Below are 13307 nucleotides of genomic sequence, written 5' to 3'. Positions count from 1 at the left end.
TTAATTCTAGCTGTCTTTGAAGTATGAAGTAAGATAGGAAGTTCAGCTGTTTTTTTCTTTTACTCAGGGAAAGAAGAACTGCGTTGAGCTCTTTATATCTCCATTAAACAAGAAGATAGGTGTCCCAGATGCTCTTCCGTCTGCAGAAGTACTCCGGTCTCTCAACTTGCATACCCTGCACCAAAGATTGTCCCATTTTGGAATAACTGAGGTCTCCCCGGAGGTAAGCCTACTATTTAGTATTGACAAAGGTTAAAGTAGGTTATTCAGTATATAACAACAGAAAAGAAAAAGTATATTTAAATCTCTAAGATGTATACTTTATGTTGATTTTGCAGACATTTCTATGGGCTGTGTGTCTTTAGGCAGCAAATAAATTCAGACATGGCCACCACTACAATTTTCATGCACAAAAATGTGCGTCAGACTAGACATTAAGGGTCTAATGTAGCCATTCTCAAACAGGGTTCTGTGAAACCTTAGGGTATATCTAAAAGTTGACAGAACTTCTTTGATTAATCTGATTAATCTCTCATAGGATGGTGGTGGTTATTGTTATAGTTCACAGACAAGGATCACAAATAAACAACACAATAAATAATTGTACATTAGTCGCTTATTAGTTGTACAAAAACCCATCTTTTGCTTTCAGTGTTGTCACTTCTCAGCCTGTCAACAGAAAGTCTTCTTATCATCAGCATCTTCAGGTATAAAACGTTAAACATTCATGTAAAAATGCTTACAAAAGGCATGATGGCAAACGTAGACCCAGATAATGAAATAATCAGCATGTATTACTCAGAAAGTACAATTCTTAGCTTACTTGTTATCACAATGATAACAAGCACATGGTCAGAGAACTTCCCCTTTTTAAGACCCAGAATTCAGTCTGAGGAGTATGATAGGTAAAACCTGGCACTCTATCAATTTTTACTGCTCCAAGGAATGGGGAGAGCCCAGCATTTGCAAGATTATATTCTTTTGATTTGCATGACCGTATGAATTTATCCTTGGTACGTGGTGATTGTTTTTAGTATTATATGAGGTGTTCATGGTGTTTCATAGTACAATTCAATATAGTCAAGGCAGAATTTGCTTACTAAAACCTGCAAAATTTTTCATAATCTGCAGCACCCCTTTGTGACATTCATCTTTTTTTACATCGAAAAGTTTCTGTATGACTGTTCTTTCATGGCTTTGAATATAGTTACATTGTGTAAATGAACCAGTGTAGAATGAATACATAATAATAAAATGGTGGAAATCATATGCCTTTTCATAGTTTGGATGTGCTGGCTAAAACACAATCGTGCACCTGAATAGAGAATTTTTAATTTCTTTAAATATGCAGATGCTTATGAAAGAAATGTTTTAGACGCATCTAGATTCCTTTTACAACTTGAATTCCGGAGAGTGTGATATGCTTAGTGCAACACCATAGTGATAATGATGTAGCGATAAACAAAGACATTCCTTCTGGGGATAGCACATTATAATTACCTCTTTACCCCATGTGTAACATGTCTGCTTGGCAGAACTCTCGTTTCCTTTCTATGCATGAACAAACTGGACCCTAAACAACCCCTTGGTATTATAGAAGTAGAATACAAGATGTAAAATGGTGTTTTAGTTCCTCCCTTTGTTCCTGCCTGAAATGAAGCTTGCCTGGTTAAATGTATAATATACAAGCTTCCATAGGTTAGGTATGCACTATATCTTATTTGGGTAACCTGAGCAAACTTGCATTAGCAGCCTTTATTTAATAATATTAATATTAATTCAAATATTTAATTATTATTTAATAATATAGTGTTGAAGTTAACTTCTTTCATTCATATTTCCATTGCAGTATGGGAAAATAAATATATACTTATGATTGGTCAAAATAGTCTACAACAACTCTTCTTCACTCTCACACCTTCACAACTGTTGCATTTTGTTTGTAGATGTGTAAGATAGGTTTCCCACCTAAACAATTTAGGAACTTAATTCCTGGACATCTCTAAATAGTTACAACTTTATTTATATAATAATCTTAAGGGGTAATGTAATATATCCATTTCCTATAATAGATCATTTTTTAAAATGAAATTTGTTATCTAAAATGAAATAGTTAAACATATCATTGTAATAGCTAAAATCTAAGACTTATGTTTTCTCATTCCTCTCCTCTGGGTTTCTCTTTGTTTACATCATTTTTTTCTTAAGCCCCAGAGTGTTTCTATTTTTGAGACAGCACACAATTTATCATTTGTAACCAAGTTTCTAATAGGCTATCTTTGTAGGATAAATTGGGATGAAAAAAAAAATAAAAAAAAGGTTTTCTCAGGTTGCTATAAAAAGGTGTACCAGGGAAAACTTGAAAAACAGGTTATAGTGACCTTTCTGTTACCATGGTTGTGCTGAATTAATTTCCTGCAATAGTACTGTAAAATGTTGTGTTGACACACTTGGGTCCTATAACCATAAGCCTGGTACAGACATTTATAAACAGGGATGATCGGATCAAGACAATCACTGACTTAGCACTTATTGATTCTCCTGATCTGCATGTACGTTTGTCTGAACTGCTAAGAATTACACATTTAGAATAATTATCTGCAAAAATGTATATATCTCTACTGATATGCCTAGCTTTAAAACATAATCTGTCATCATGTTCGTGAATAGGTGGCATACAGTTGTCTAAATGAACATTGTCTTTTAGGCTAGGTTTTTTTGTGCATGTGAGCTGCTTTTCCCCCCTTACAAGTCAGTGGGGTATTTTTCTAAAGAAGTACACAATGTACACTTGCCAAACTGAAAGGTAATGAAGCTTAGTAAATATGGTAAAGGTATACTCATGTTTATTACTCAATCATTTTTCCTGCATATGATTGGATAATGTGAACCTAATTTCCCCTTTATAATAAGTTCAGGAGATGGTAGTATTATAGACACCCAGCAAGTGCCATGCGGTCAAGCCAGAAGTGATGATTTACAGGAAGTGTTTGTACTAATGGAAAATCCTCAGTCTCCCTGGGCCCTTCTGTTAAGAATAGGACATTGAAGGAGGTGCTCATCATATATTGTACATCACCTGAATGTGTTGGGCAGTTTCAGCTCTTTTAGGTCATTATAGCCTCCTATGGTACATTTTCAATGTAAACAGTTACTGATTACTTTGTGTAAATTGCTATATTTTACTGAGTACCAATTGGTATGGGCAGCTATTGGTAAGAGATAGTCTACATGTTGGGGAATGTGAGAGATATGAACCCTTCTTGTTGATACATTGCACACTAAATTCATTGGGCCTGATTTATTAAAGCTCTCCAAGGCTGGAGAGGATACACATTCATCATTGAACATGGGTGATCCAGCAAACTTGGAATGAATTTCCTAAAATTATTTTGCTATTTGTTAGCAAATGTTTTCAATCTTGGACAAGATCTAATTCAGGTTTGCTGGATCACCCAGGTGTACTAATGAAAGTCTATTCGCTCCAGCCTTGGAGAGCTTTTATAAATCAGGCCCATTGTTTTTTTTGTTCTAATCCCCTTTTAAGCACACTTTTGTTTGGCTCATAGCTCATCTAAACAAACCTTGGGTGTTCACAACATCCTCATTAAAAGTTAATCTAAAAACGTAAGTAGACATTTATTATATCTGTATCACAGCATGGCAATACTAAACAGGAGCAGAGAAATAGACTAGGAGAACAATGTACCATAAAACTGCAGTGTATCTTATACATTTCTCCCTCTAACTCTAAAAAGTTGCACTGTGAAAATATAAAACCTTCCTCTAAACACAATAAATCTAGTAATGCCTAAAAAAGATTCTTAGTGATTATTTCCCATGATCCTCTCTGTAGCAAATGTGTATAGAGCATAGTTTATTGATCCAGCATGGCATAACGATAAATGGTATTGACTAATGCTAGATTTTCATCTAAAATAATCTCAAACGATCTTCTCAGATGACAAAAATCCAGCATTTGACTTTTTTCTTGAGTGAAAATCTCACATGAATTTTCACATTGAGTAAATCTGTAGCAGTGCTAAATCTGTGGCAGATCTTTGCAGATATAACCAGTCAAAAAGGACAAAGCTATTGGATACAACCATCATATAAAAACATGTACTGAGTAGTATTATTCTGAATGTTTTGCTTCTAGTTACAATTCCAATGCACTAGAAGACTCTAACTTTATTACAAATTGTTTTAAAGTTACAGGAAACGTGTTTGGTATTTTCTCTTTTAAAATTAGGGAATACAGTAGTCACATGTGCCTGATCCCAGCCTATTTACGTTTTTATTCCTCCTGTTAGCTCGCTGTTTATCAATACTTTTACCAGTGCTACTTCTGATTGGCTCCTAGTACTGTTCCTCCCTGCTCAGGGACCACAGCTAGACATTTTTGGTAGACAATTTGGTTAGACAATGTTAGAATTTGATAAGGCACTACAACTTTTGACATTAGTGTGAAATGCTTTTGAAATCATACAAAACTCTTTGAAGATGCATTTTACATGATTCAGCTGTTTTACTAGCAATTACAATCCCGTTCATAGTCGCCATTTGGTCTCGTTCATACCAGTGCGTTATGTTAACACATGCATATTCATATCAAAAACAGCATTCTCACACTAGACATGCGTTGGTGTAGTGGGTTACCATTCATTAGTAATGGCACTCCAAATACATTGGCCCTAATTTATGAAAGCTCTCCAAGGCTGGTGAGAATACACTTTCAGAAGTGAAGCAGGGTGATCCAGCAAACCTGGAATGGATCTGGTCCAGGATTCAAAATGTTTGCTAGCAAATAGCAAATGATTTTTTAAATCCATTCCATGTTTTCTGGACCACCCAGCTTCACTTCTGAAAGTGTATTCTCTCCAGCCTTGGAGAGCTTTCATAAATCAGGCCCATTATGTGGTGTGATTTAAAGTGACAGAGCAATATCACCAAAAGAAAGCCTTTATGATATATGCATTTTTGTTTCCTTAAGTAATGACAAAGGTATTGCCAAATAAACTGGCCGGTATAAGAAAGGAAAAATTGTTCTAGTTTATAAGGTGTGTAAAATATACATGTTTCAGAATAATCATCTTTGCCAAGTATGAACGCACATTATGCAACAGGAAGTTAGCAAGTGTTGGTTTTACCTAAGAAACAGAAAGTTTGTTACACAATTAGAATTGGATCATTTTTTTCTTAATAGCAGTTAAAAAGTTCAAGTTTATTGTGTAATAGCGTGACGTGTTATTACCATGTAAGACAGAAACTTGGCAGTGACTTTTGCATAAAGTGGTATACTAAACAATTCCATATTTTAGACTCTGGAACTGTAACCACCGGCAAACCTGCTATAAGAAATTTGGAGTTGCAATAAATGTGATCTTTTTTTTAAACTCAGTAATAGTAATAAAGTAGCGTTCCAGACAAAATGTTTAAAGTTTTAGATTTGGAAACCTCTGTTAGGTGTGTATTGCTGCCTTTCTACCCAATCTATTCAAAAAGAAAAAGAAATGTTTTGGACGGGGCTCTACTTTAACTTACTAATTTAATTTAATGAAATGTGAACTCACATTACCACCAGTAAAAACGTAATGGGTAAGCATTTTTCACAGCAAAGTACCACAATTTAGTGCCAGTGTCAAGATTTTTATTAAACCCAAACACTGATGGACCGGAGAATCGGGATATTCAGTGTTAAAAAGCACTTAAACGGAGAGATGTAAGTTGCATTGGTTTTTACCTAGTTCTAAAAAACCCAGTTTGCTTGGTTGGTGTTGTAATTTTCTGTCTTTAATCCAATCTGAATAAAAGACCCAGAATGAGTATGTAGCTCAGGTCTGCAGATGGGAATAGCAGGATGTCAATAGCAATATCAATATCTCAATATTCTGTCAAACCACTCTCTGTTTTTTTTTAATTTCATTGGTACCTATCTGATTTTCACCCCCTTTAATGTAAGTTCCCTAACAGTATATATTTTACAAAGAGAACATTTGTTTCTATGTGACTAATAGCTGGTTCTTTTGTAAATCAGTTCAATGTAATGCTGTATACAGAAAATATTTGTAATATTTATTCCTATTAGTGATCTGCAGCGTGTTAAATGGTAGTATCCTTTTATAATAAAATCACATGTGGTCTTTGCAGTATGTAGCCATATATTTTCATTATTACATTAAAAATACAGACAGGAATCCTAACATATTTGCTGAATTCTTCAGCAAAGTATATTTTTGCTTTTTTTTTTGTTCTAGGTATCTGTCTCCTTGATTGTAGATACTTGGGAGTCTAGTGTGTATCAAAACCAAAGATATGATATGTGTAAAGCACATAATAACCACAAATGACCACAGTCCAAATAGTTCCACAAACCTTTGTGCTTATTACTTCATTCTGAAAGAGCATTTCTACCTGTAGGAAGATGGGCAGGGTTACATGTACTTCACCAGTGTGTGGGTGTATAGAGGAGGAGCTGAGAAGTAAAATGAAAGATTAGTTTTAACTATTTCCTTGCAAACAGGTGATCGGCCCCCACCTACTATATGGGCTAGGTGATTTCCAAGAAAAACATTAACAATGTTTGCTTTAGTTAGTTCAGACCGTAATACTTGTGTTGGGAGATTATTTTAGCATTAAATAGACTTTTAAACATGCATCTGTTCAACAGAAATCATTTCAGCCTCTGTTGGCTGGACACTGTTTTATATATTTAAGAGAGTGCTGGAAGCTGTTACTTCTTCACTGTCCCTAAATCCTTCTTTTTTTACCTTTAAGAAAAATGTGCTGCATGGACAACACGAAGCTGATAAGCTATGGACCAAAGAAGGTTTTTACACTATTGTCATCTTCCTCAGCACATTTGTCATAATCGTCACATGTTTAATGGTGAGTTCATATTACAAATGATACTGTTATACTGTGTCCTATCTTGTCAGACTGTTACATTAAATGTCTATAGCAAACCTTATATTGCTGAATTATCTGTAACATACTCCATGCAAAGTTCACTGGTTTCACATTGGCATGCGATGAGCTGCCCAAATTCTCTTGAATGGCTTGGTATGGTAAACTTCTTATTTAACCCCGGGAAACAAGTTAGACTTAATCTTGTATCTGGCAGCAGTCAGAAGACTAAAAGACGAAGTATATTTGGTTACACTGGGTAACTTATAACACCCTGCATGCAGCTCTTTGTTGTTATTGTTTTAATATGGTTGGACATAAGGAATTAAAGAATTCTAAAATGATCTAATGTATTTATGGTTTAGCATAGTTTTAAAATATTGGCAGGGTGATAAAGTTACATGCATTTTTAAATGACGATTGGCAAATTCAGCACTGCAACTGCATGTTAACAAAAATGCCTGGAAAAGGTAAAACCATATAAACTTCTCTAGGGAGTGTAATGTTCTTCTATTTATGTTGTTGATAGTAATGTTTAAATGGACATTCTTGTCAAACTATCACTTACCTACTCATGGAAAAAGTTGCATATTTAAACAAGCGAACACTATATCTTCCTGCAGTACTTACAGATAAAGATGATATAAATATACAAATGACACATAAAATTGGCATAGTATATTTATTCCTATACTCTAAATAAAGAATATTCTTTTTCATGTTATAAAATAAGTATTCCAATAGATTAGGATCCACTTCAAATCCATGAAGTTAGAATCAGATGTTTCAGATTAGATGTTTGAGAAATCTGTCATACCTGAGCCTGGGATATTTAGAGGCTGTTAGTATCATTGCTATTGGTGGTTGTGGTTTCATGCCAAGATCAAAAGAGCTCTCTAAGGCAGTGGTCGCCAACATTTTCAGGACCTACGGACCACTAACTGCACAGACAACAGACCGCACAGGTGGGTGAATTGTGTGTCGCTCAAAGGGGAAGAAAGTTCCCCTTTGAGCGTCATGATGCCAAAACTCGACCACAGAGACACAACCTACCCACACCCCTGAGCCTGCAATCTGTAGAGGAGGTATGGTCCACGGCTCTGGCCAGTGCACCCCCCCCCCAGCAGTGTCAGGAGAAGGACCCTGCTGGGGGGCGCACTGGCCAGAGCGGCGGACCTTCAAAATTTTCACATAAACCACCGGTTGGCGACAGCTGCTTTAAGGCACTCGGAAAAGGGTTGTGAATGCCTACTAGTGTGGCAAAGGATTTAAAAAGATTGACAGACTATCTGAAATCAATCACACCCTGCATCTACCATCATCAAGAGATTGTAGCAATTAAAACTGCATCGAAGGTGTGCCAGGAAAAAACAATTTACAGTTGGACTTCATTTTGCTATTGACCATTTCAGCAAAAGTCTTTACTTATGATACAGTGCACTGTACACCGAAAAAGTTAGTGCTGAAATAAACCTATAATTGTTTGACAGCAGTAAGTAAAGACATGTTTTTCCTAAATTGAAGTATAGGCCAAGTGTGAAGCATGTTGTTGAAAATGTATGGTTGGGGTTGCTTTGACATTTTAGGGTCTGGACAGCTTGCAGTCATTGAGTTATAAAAGAATTCTGCATCAACGTGTGGTAGATTATTATTATTAACTTGTATTTATATAGCACCAACATATTATGCAGTGCTGTATTAAATGCTCCCTACTATAGTCATAGGTCTTTAGCACAGTCTAAGACCAATTGAGGGTAGGTCATTTAACCTAACTACTTCTTTTTGGAATGTCAGAGGAAACCAATGCAAACACAGGTGGGGGGGGGGGGGGATCGAACTCTATGCAAATAGAGTCCTGGCTTCGATTTAAACCTAGGATTTAGCAAAGGCCAGAGTGAGAATCAATGAGAATGTAGGGTCATGTCCCCCAAAATTGAATCTTGAATTGGAAATGGATCCCTTATTGAAATATTAAAAAGAGGTACACTAGCTACTCCAGCAAGGAATAGCTACAAAATAAGGAATATAATAAGGAAAATAAGGGAAAAATGAAAAAATTATGTTGGAGTAATCAAACCAGGCAGTTTATGGAAGGAAACTCACAAACATCTTGCAGCTGAAGTAATTTTACCTTTGGTTTACCAAAGTAATTTCTGCTAAAGGGAGCAGTACCAGCTTTTGTGGTCAAGAATGTTCCTACTTTTCCATGGTACACCATTGCATCTACTGATATTTTTACCTTCATTAAAAGACTGTAGTCTGTAGCATCTGTTTGAATGAAGATCTAATGTGCCTGTTCAAATATGTCAAGGCTTTTCTATGCGGTGTTGTTACTTTTTCATGACTGTATTTGCAGTTTGTAATCTAAGGAAACCAAAGAAAATCGGTATTAAGAAGAAGGCTGTCCTGCTGAGCCTGTGACCTAAAATTAGCAAGCTGAAAGTGAACTCCTCACCTGCATGGTGTTCTAGGCCAGTCATGTTAAGTATTGAAACCAATGAGTTAGTATTTTAGGAATCAAAGGTCTGAAATGGCAGCCCTACAAATTTCTTTCAGCATAGGTTAATGATGGAGGTCTTTCCAAAAGTATCTGTTTCATGTTTCATTGGGAACAATATAACTGGCGTATTTTCAGGCAAAGATTGAGCAGGGAACTTCCTTGATCCTGCTATTTGTTGTAGGCAGTTTCCATCTTAGTAGTGCATATGGGCTTTGTACAAGGACCATTGTGGTTGTGTGAAGTTGATTAAATTAATTTGAAATCAAAAATTATGGAAAAACATGTAAAGTTTTAGAACGGTGCCCAAAGTCTTCTGCTGACTAAAAGTTATCACTATTTTAGGGGTATTATATAAGACTTAATTTAACAAAAAGACAAACTTGTGTATGTAGCTCTTGTCCTATTGGTAAGTAAATACTGTGTCTAGTCAGCCTGTGCCTGAACTGCATTTATCTTTCATAAATAGTCATATCCATGAAAGGTCAGGTTTTCTAAAGACCAGGCTGCCTTATTATGGGGTTTGAAAAATTTGCTAGATAATCAGATGGGCATCCTAAAAGCATGTTGGCTTCCTAAATACAGAAAAAAACAACACAAAACAAACACGCTGCATTAAATATGTGAAATAGAACTTTATAGGTAAGTATTACCTAAGAAGAATGTCAGGCTGCTATTTATGCTGTTTAAGAAGACATCTTCTCATTATGATTAGGCTATGGTGAATTATGTTTTAATTTAACAACACAAAGCTAGGCACATACAATCCCCAAGAGCTATCAGAGAAACCCAGAAACTCTCAAACAAACCAAAGATTATATTTGACAGAATTGAGTGCAGTTCTTCTTTATTTTTTTTTTTTAATAAATATGTCATTCACTACTCTGTAAGAAAATCATCTGGATGGATCTTCTGAATGAGCATGATTAATAATAAATGACTATTGATTCAAACCTTCACATGAACAAAGCCATACCTCTCCTGTTACCGCATTGAATTTGCATCATTAGGTGTGACATAAATGCTTTTCCTGCAACTGAAACGTTTTTCCACATTTATATTCCATATTTTACTGACAAATCTACCTATGATAGTCCTTGGGTTAACATTTTGTCCTGGTAGGTTTGTCCCTGAAGATGTACCTGGTTTTCTGAACTGTCTACCAGCACAAAAAAAACAATCAATATATAAATATTATATTAGAATATAAACCCGTTTTTTCAATCTTTGTTTTAAGCTAATGGTTATTGATTGGACGCACTTAAAATATAGTCTCTAAATAATTGAAAATGTCCCCCATGTATAAATCTGTGAGGTCCAACAAATGGTGTTGTGCACTAAAAGCACAGACACATTAGCTCAGTAGCAAAATGTCTTATTTTAGAATGAAGTACAGTATGTCTAGCAGATATAGTATCTGAAATTGTCTAGCAAGAGAGACACCATTACCACAGAGGAAAGGACAGGAAATACTATATGAATGACACCTATCAGGGCACATAATTCATTTTAGGAAGACATTATAGCCCACTGCCCCTTTACGTCTCTAGTGTCAAATAACAAATCTAATATCAGAGCCTGTCATATTGAATTTTACACTGGGATGATGCAGAGCAAGCTAAATGTAGATTTGTCAGTAAAACTACTCATTTAGCATGACATTGAGGTTGATTTACTACATTGGGCTCTTAAAGAAATAATTAACTTTGCTTAGTGAATAAGGAAAACCGCTGCTGACTTCAGCCATCAAATAGTGTGCAAGAAAAGACTAAGTTCGGTGATTTATCCCTTCCAAAGTTTTGATAAGTGAATAACTTAAACTCCTTTATTAAATCCACCCAATTGGCTCTGAAATGTCACTTGAGCAAAGTCAACAACATCATTTGGTAATCAGTTCCTTTTATCAGAATAGGGAAAGTCAAAGCCACTTCTGCTAAATAGTTGTAACAGCAGCCCGTTATATTAAGAATATAACAGTCTGCTTGGGAAGGGTTTGCAGGTCAGAGATCTTCTGTAACAATAGATAAAAGTTCTACTTTGTCTTTGGCAGCTTTATATTCCACAGTCATAAGAGGTGGTGTCCTAGTGCATTATGAAGATCTGTCAGTGTCTTGTCTGTCAGTAGCAGTTGGTTGTACTATGAGTGCCTATCTTTCTCATTTTTTTTTGGAGAAAAGAAAAATATTTTTACCAAATTCATGGATATAGTACCTCAAAAAAATTTAAGGCACAGTAAAGTGCAGTGTAAAAAAAACTAGCCATCATTGGCAGGAGGTTTTGGCTCTTGTCATGCATACTTACCTCTCAGCACCCATGCATCAAAGTACACACCCATGGCTTGACACTATTTATGTGGACAACATTTATAACACAGAAAACAGTTAGTTAAAACCAAATGCTTTAAACTGCTGTTTTTTTTAAATAGGGCAATATTAATCTATCTATACTGGTAGTCCTCGGGTTAAGGACATCCGACATACGGACCCCTCGTAGACAGGTTTCCCCGCTTGCTGTGTGCAGGACAGGCTTGAAGGGGGGAGGGTGGTTTGCATGACTTCTTTTGCTAAACACAGCTAAGGTTGTGGGTGATCATAGGACGGTGAGCTCTTTCTGCAGCCTCTTGTAACTCTTTAATGACCAAGACAACCTCTGCAGCTGTTTCTTTTTGCATATCAAAGCACAGCTTGCTCCAGATGTTAATAAATGTCTAGGCTTCATGAAGATGTTTTTATTTTGCTTTGTGATTAGCTTACAATGCTGCCTAATAATATGTTGAGACAAATATCTGTCTTAATTGCATTTAATAAAATAATGTACCTGTTCCAACTTACATACAAATTCAAATTAAGAACAAACCTACAGACCCTATCTCGTATGTAACCCGGGGACTACCTGTATTTCAATGCAAATAAGGGACACATTAAGCAAAAAAAGAAAGGCAAGTTTAGTTTTAAAATAGGGACAGTCCCTCCAAACGTAGGACAGTTGGGAGCTATGTGGAAGAACATAAAATAATTTTAAAAAGTGTGTGTCCATTTTTTTGTGCAGTGGACAGAGCATTGTAACGCTGTGATCAGAAGGCTATCTGCAGTATTTAGATTGCTCCTGGCTATTGTTCCTAATGTTTTTTCCCAGCAGTTAGCCCAGCCACAGGCAGAATTCCCTCTGTAAAAACATAGTGCATCAATTAATGTTGTAACTGAAGGGAGTATTCTGTGTGGCAAGTAGTACAGAGACAGGAAAAGCAATACATGAAGCAATGAGAATAAAATATTAACCATAAAGGCTAACACTAACTTATAACATTAAATCTTATTACCAAAGGGTTTCCTTTAACTAAATTTCATGAGTTATATTATGAAAGGGCAGAAGCACAAAAAGCATTCACCTCAGGCAAAATGAACACTCTTCTGTGTCTCAGCATGCATCTGCTGTTATCTGTAAATCAGACATGAATTACAAAAAGTACTGCATACAGGGGACAGAAGTGCCTAAAAGGGTTGATGAACTATAGACTTAGGATAAGAATCAATCACCATTAAAATTAAGCAAAAGTCTCTTAAAATATAGACTAGATGTTCTAATCTAAGCAATCATAGCCATTTGCCGTTGACAAGCCTAGGGCCAACATACCTAGAAATATGTTTTTAGAATAGGAAGTCCGTTTAGAAACATGCAAGTCTGGGGTGCTAGCCACCGTGCCACACCAATACCTGCAGCACCACATTTGGGTATATTTTCTTAATAAGAATCTGTCACCTGAATAATGTCAATAGAAATATTCTCATAGAAGATACATTGTATTTTTCATATGTTATGCATGTTTTTTTTTTACCTTTAAAAGACTCTCAAATGAAGACCTAGAAATCCTCTGACTCCTGCTGAGTGATGTCATCTTGCAAGT

At 35.8% G+C, this 13307-nt stretch overlaps 1 protein-coding gene across 1 annotated transcript in view; it reads left to right on the top strand.

Annotated features, from left to right (window-relative positions):
- Positions 1-13307, top strand: part of PTPRR (protein tyrosine phosphatase receptor type R) — a gene marked incomplete in the record, with an annotated part of 85590 nt that overhangs the window by 30922 nt on the left and 41361 nt on the right. Inside the window, 2 exon segments of the mRNA XM_072401367.1 lie at positions 68-223; positions 6778-6888. Coding sequence (XP_072257468.1) covers positions 68-223; positions 6778-6888 — 267 coding nt within the window.

The sequence above is a fragment of the Pyxicephalus adspersus genome, chromosome 2 (assembly GCF_032062135.1).
Source record: "Pyxicephalus adspersus chromosome 2, UCB_Pads_2.0, whole genome shotgun sequence".
Classification (NCBI taxonomy): domain Eukaryota; kingdom Metazoa; phylum Chordata; class Amphibia; order Anura; family Pyxicephalidae; genus Pyxicephalus; species Pyxicephalus adspersus.
This window is presented reverse-complemented; position numbering and strand designations above follow the sequence as displayed.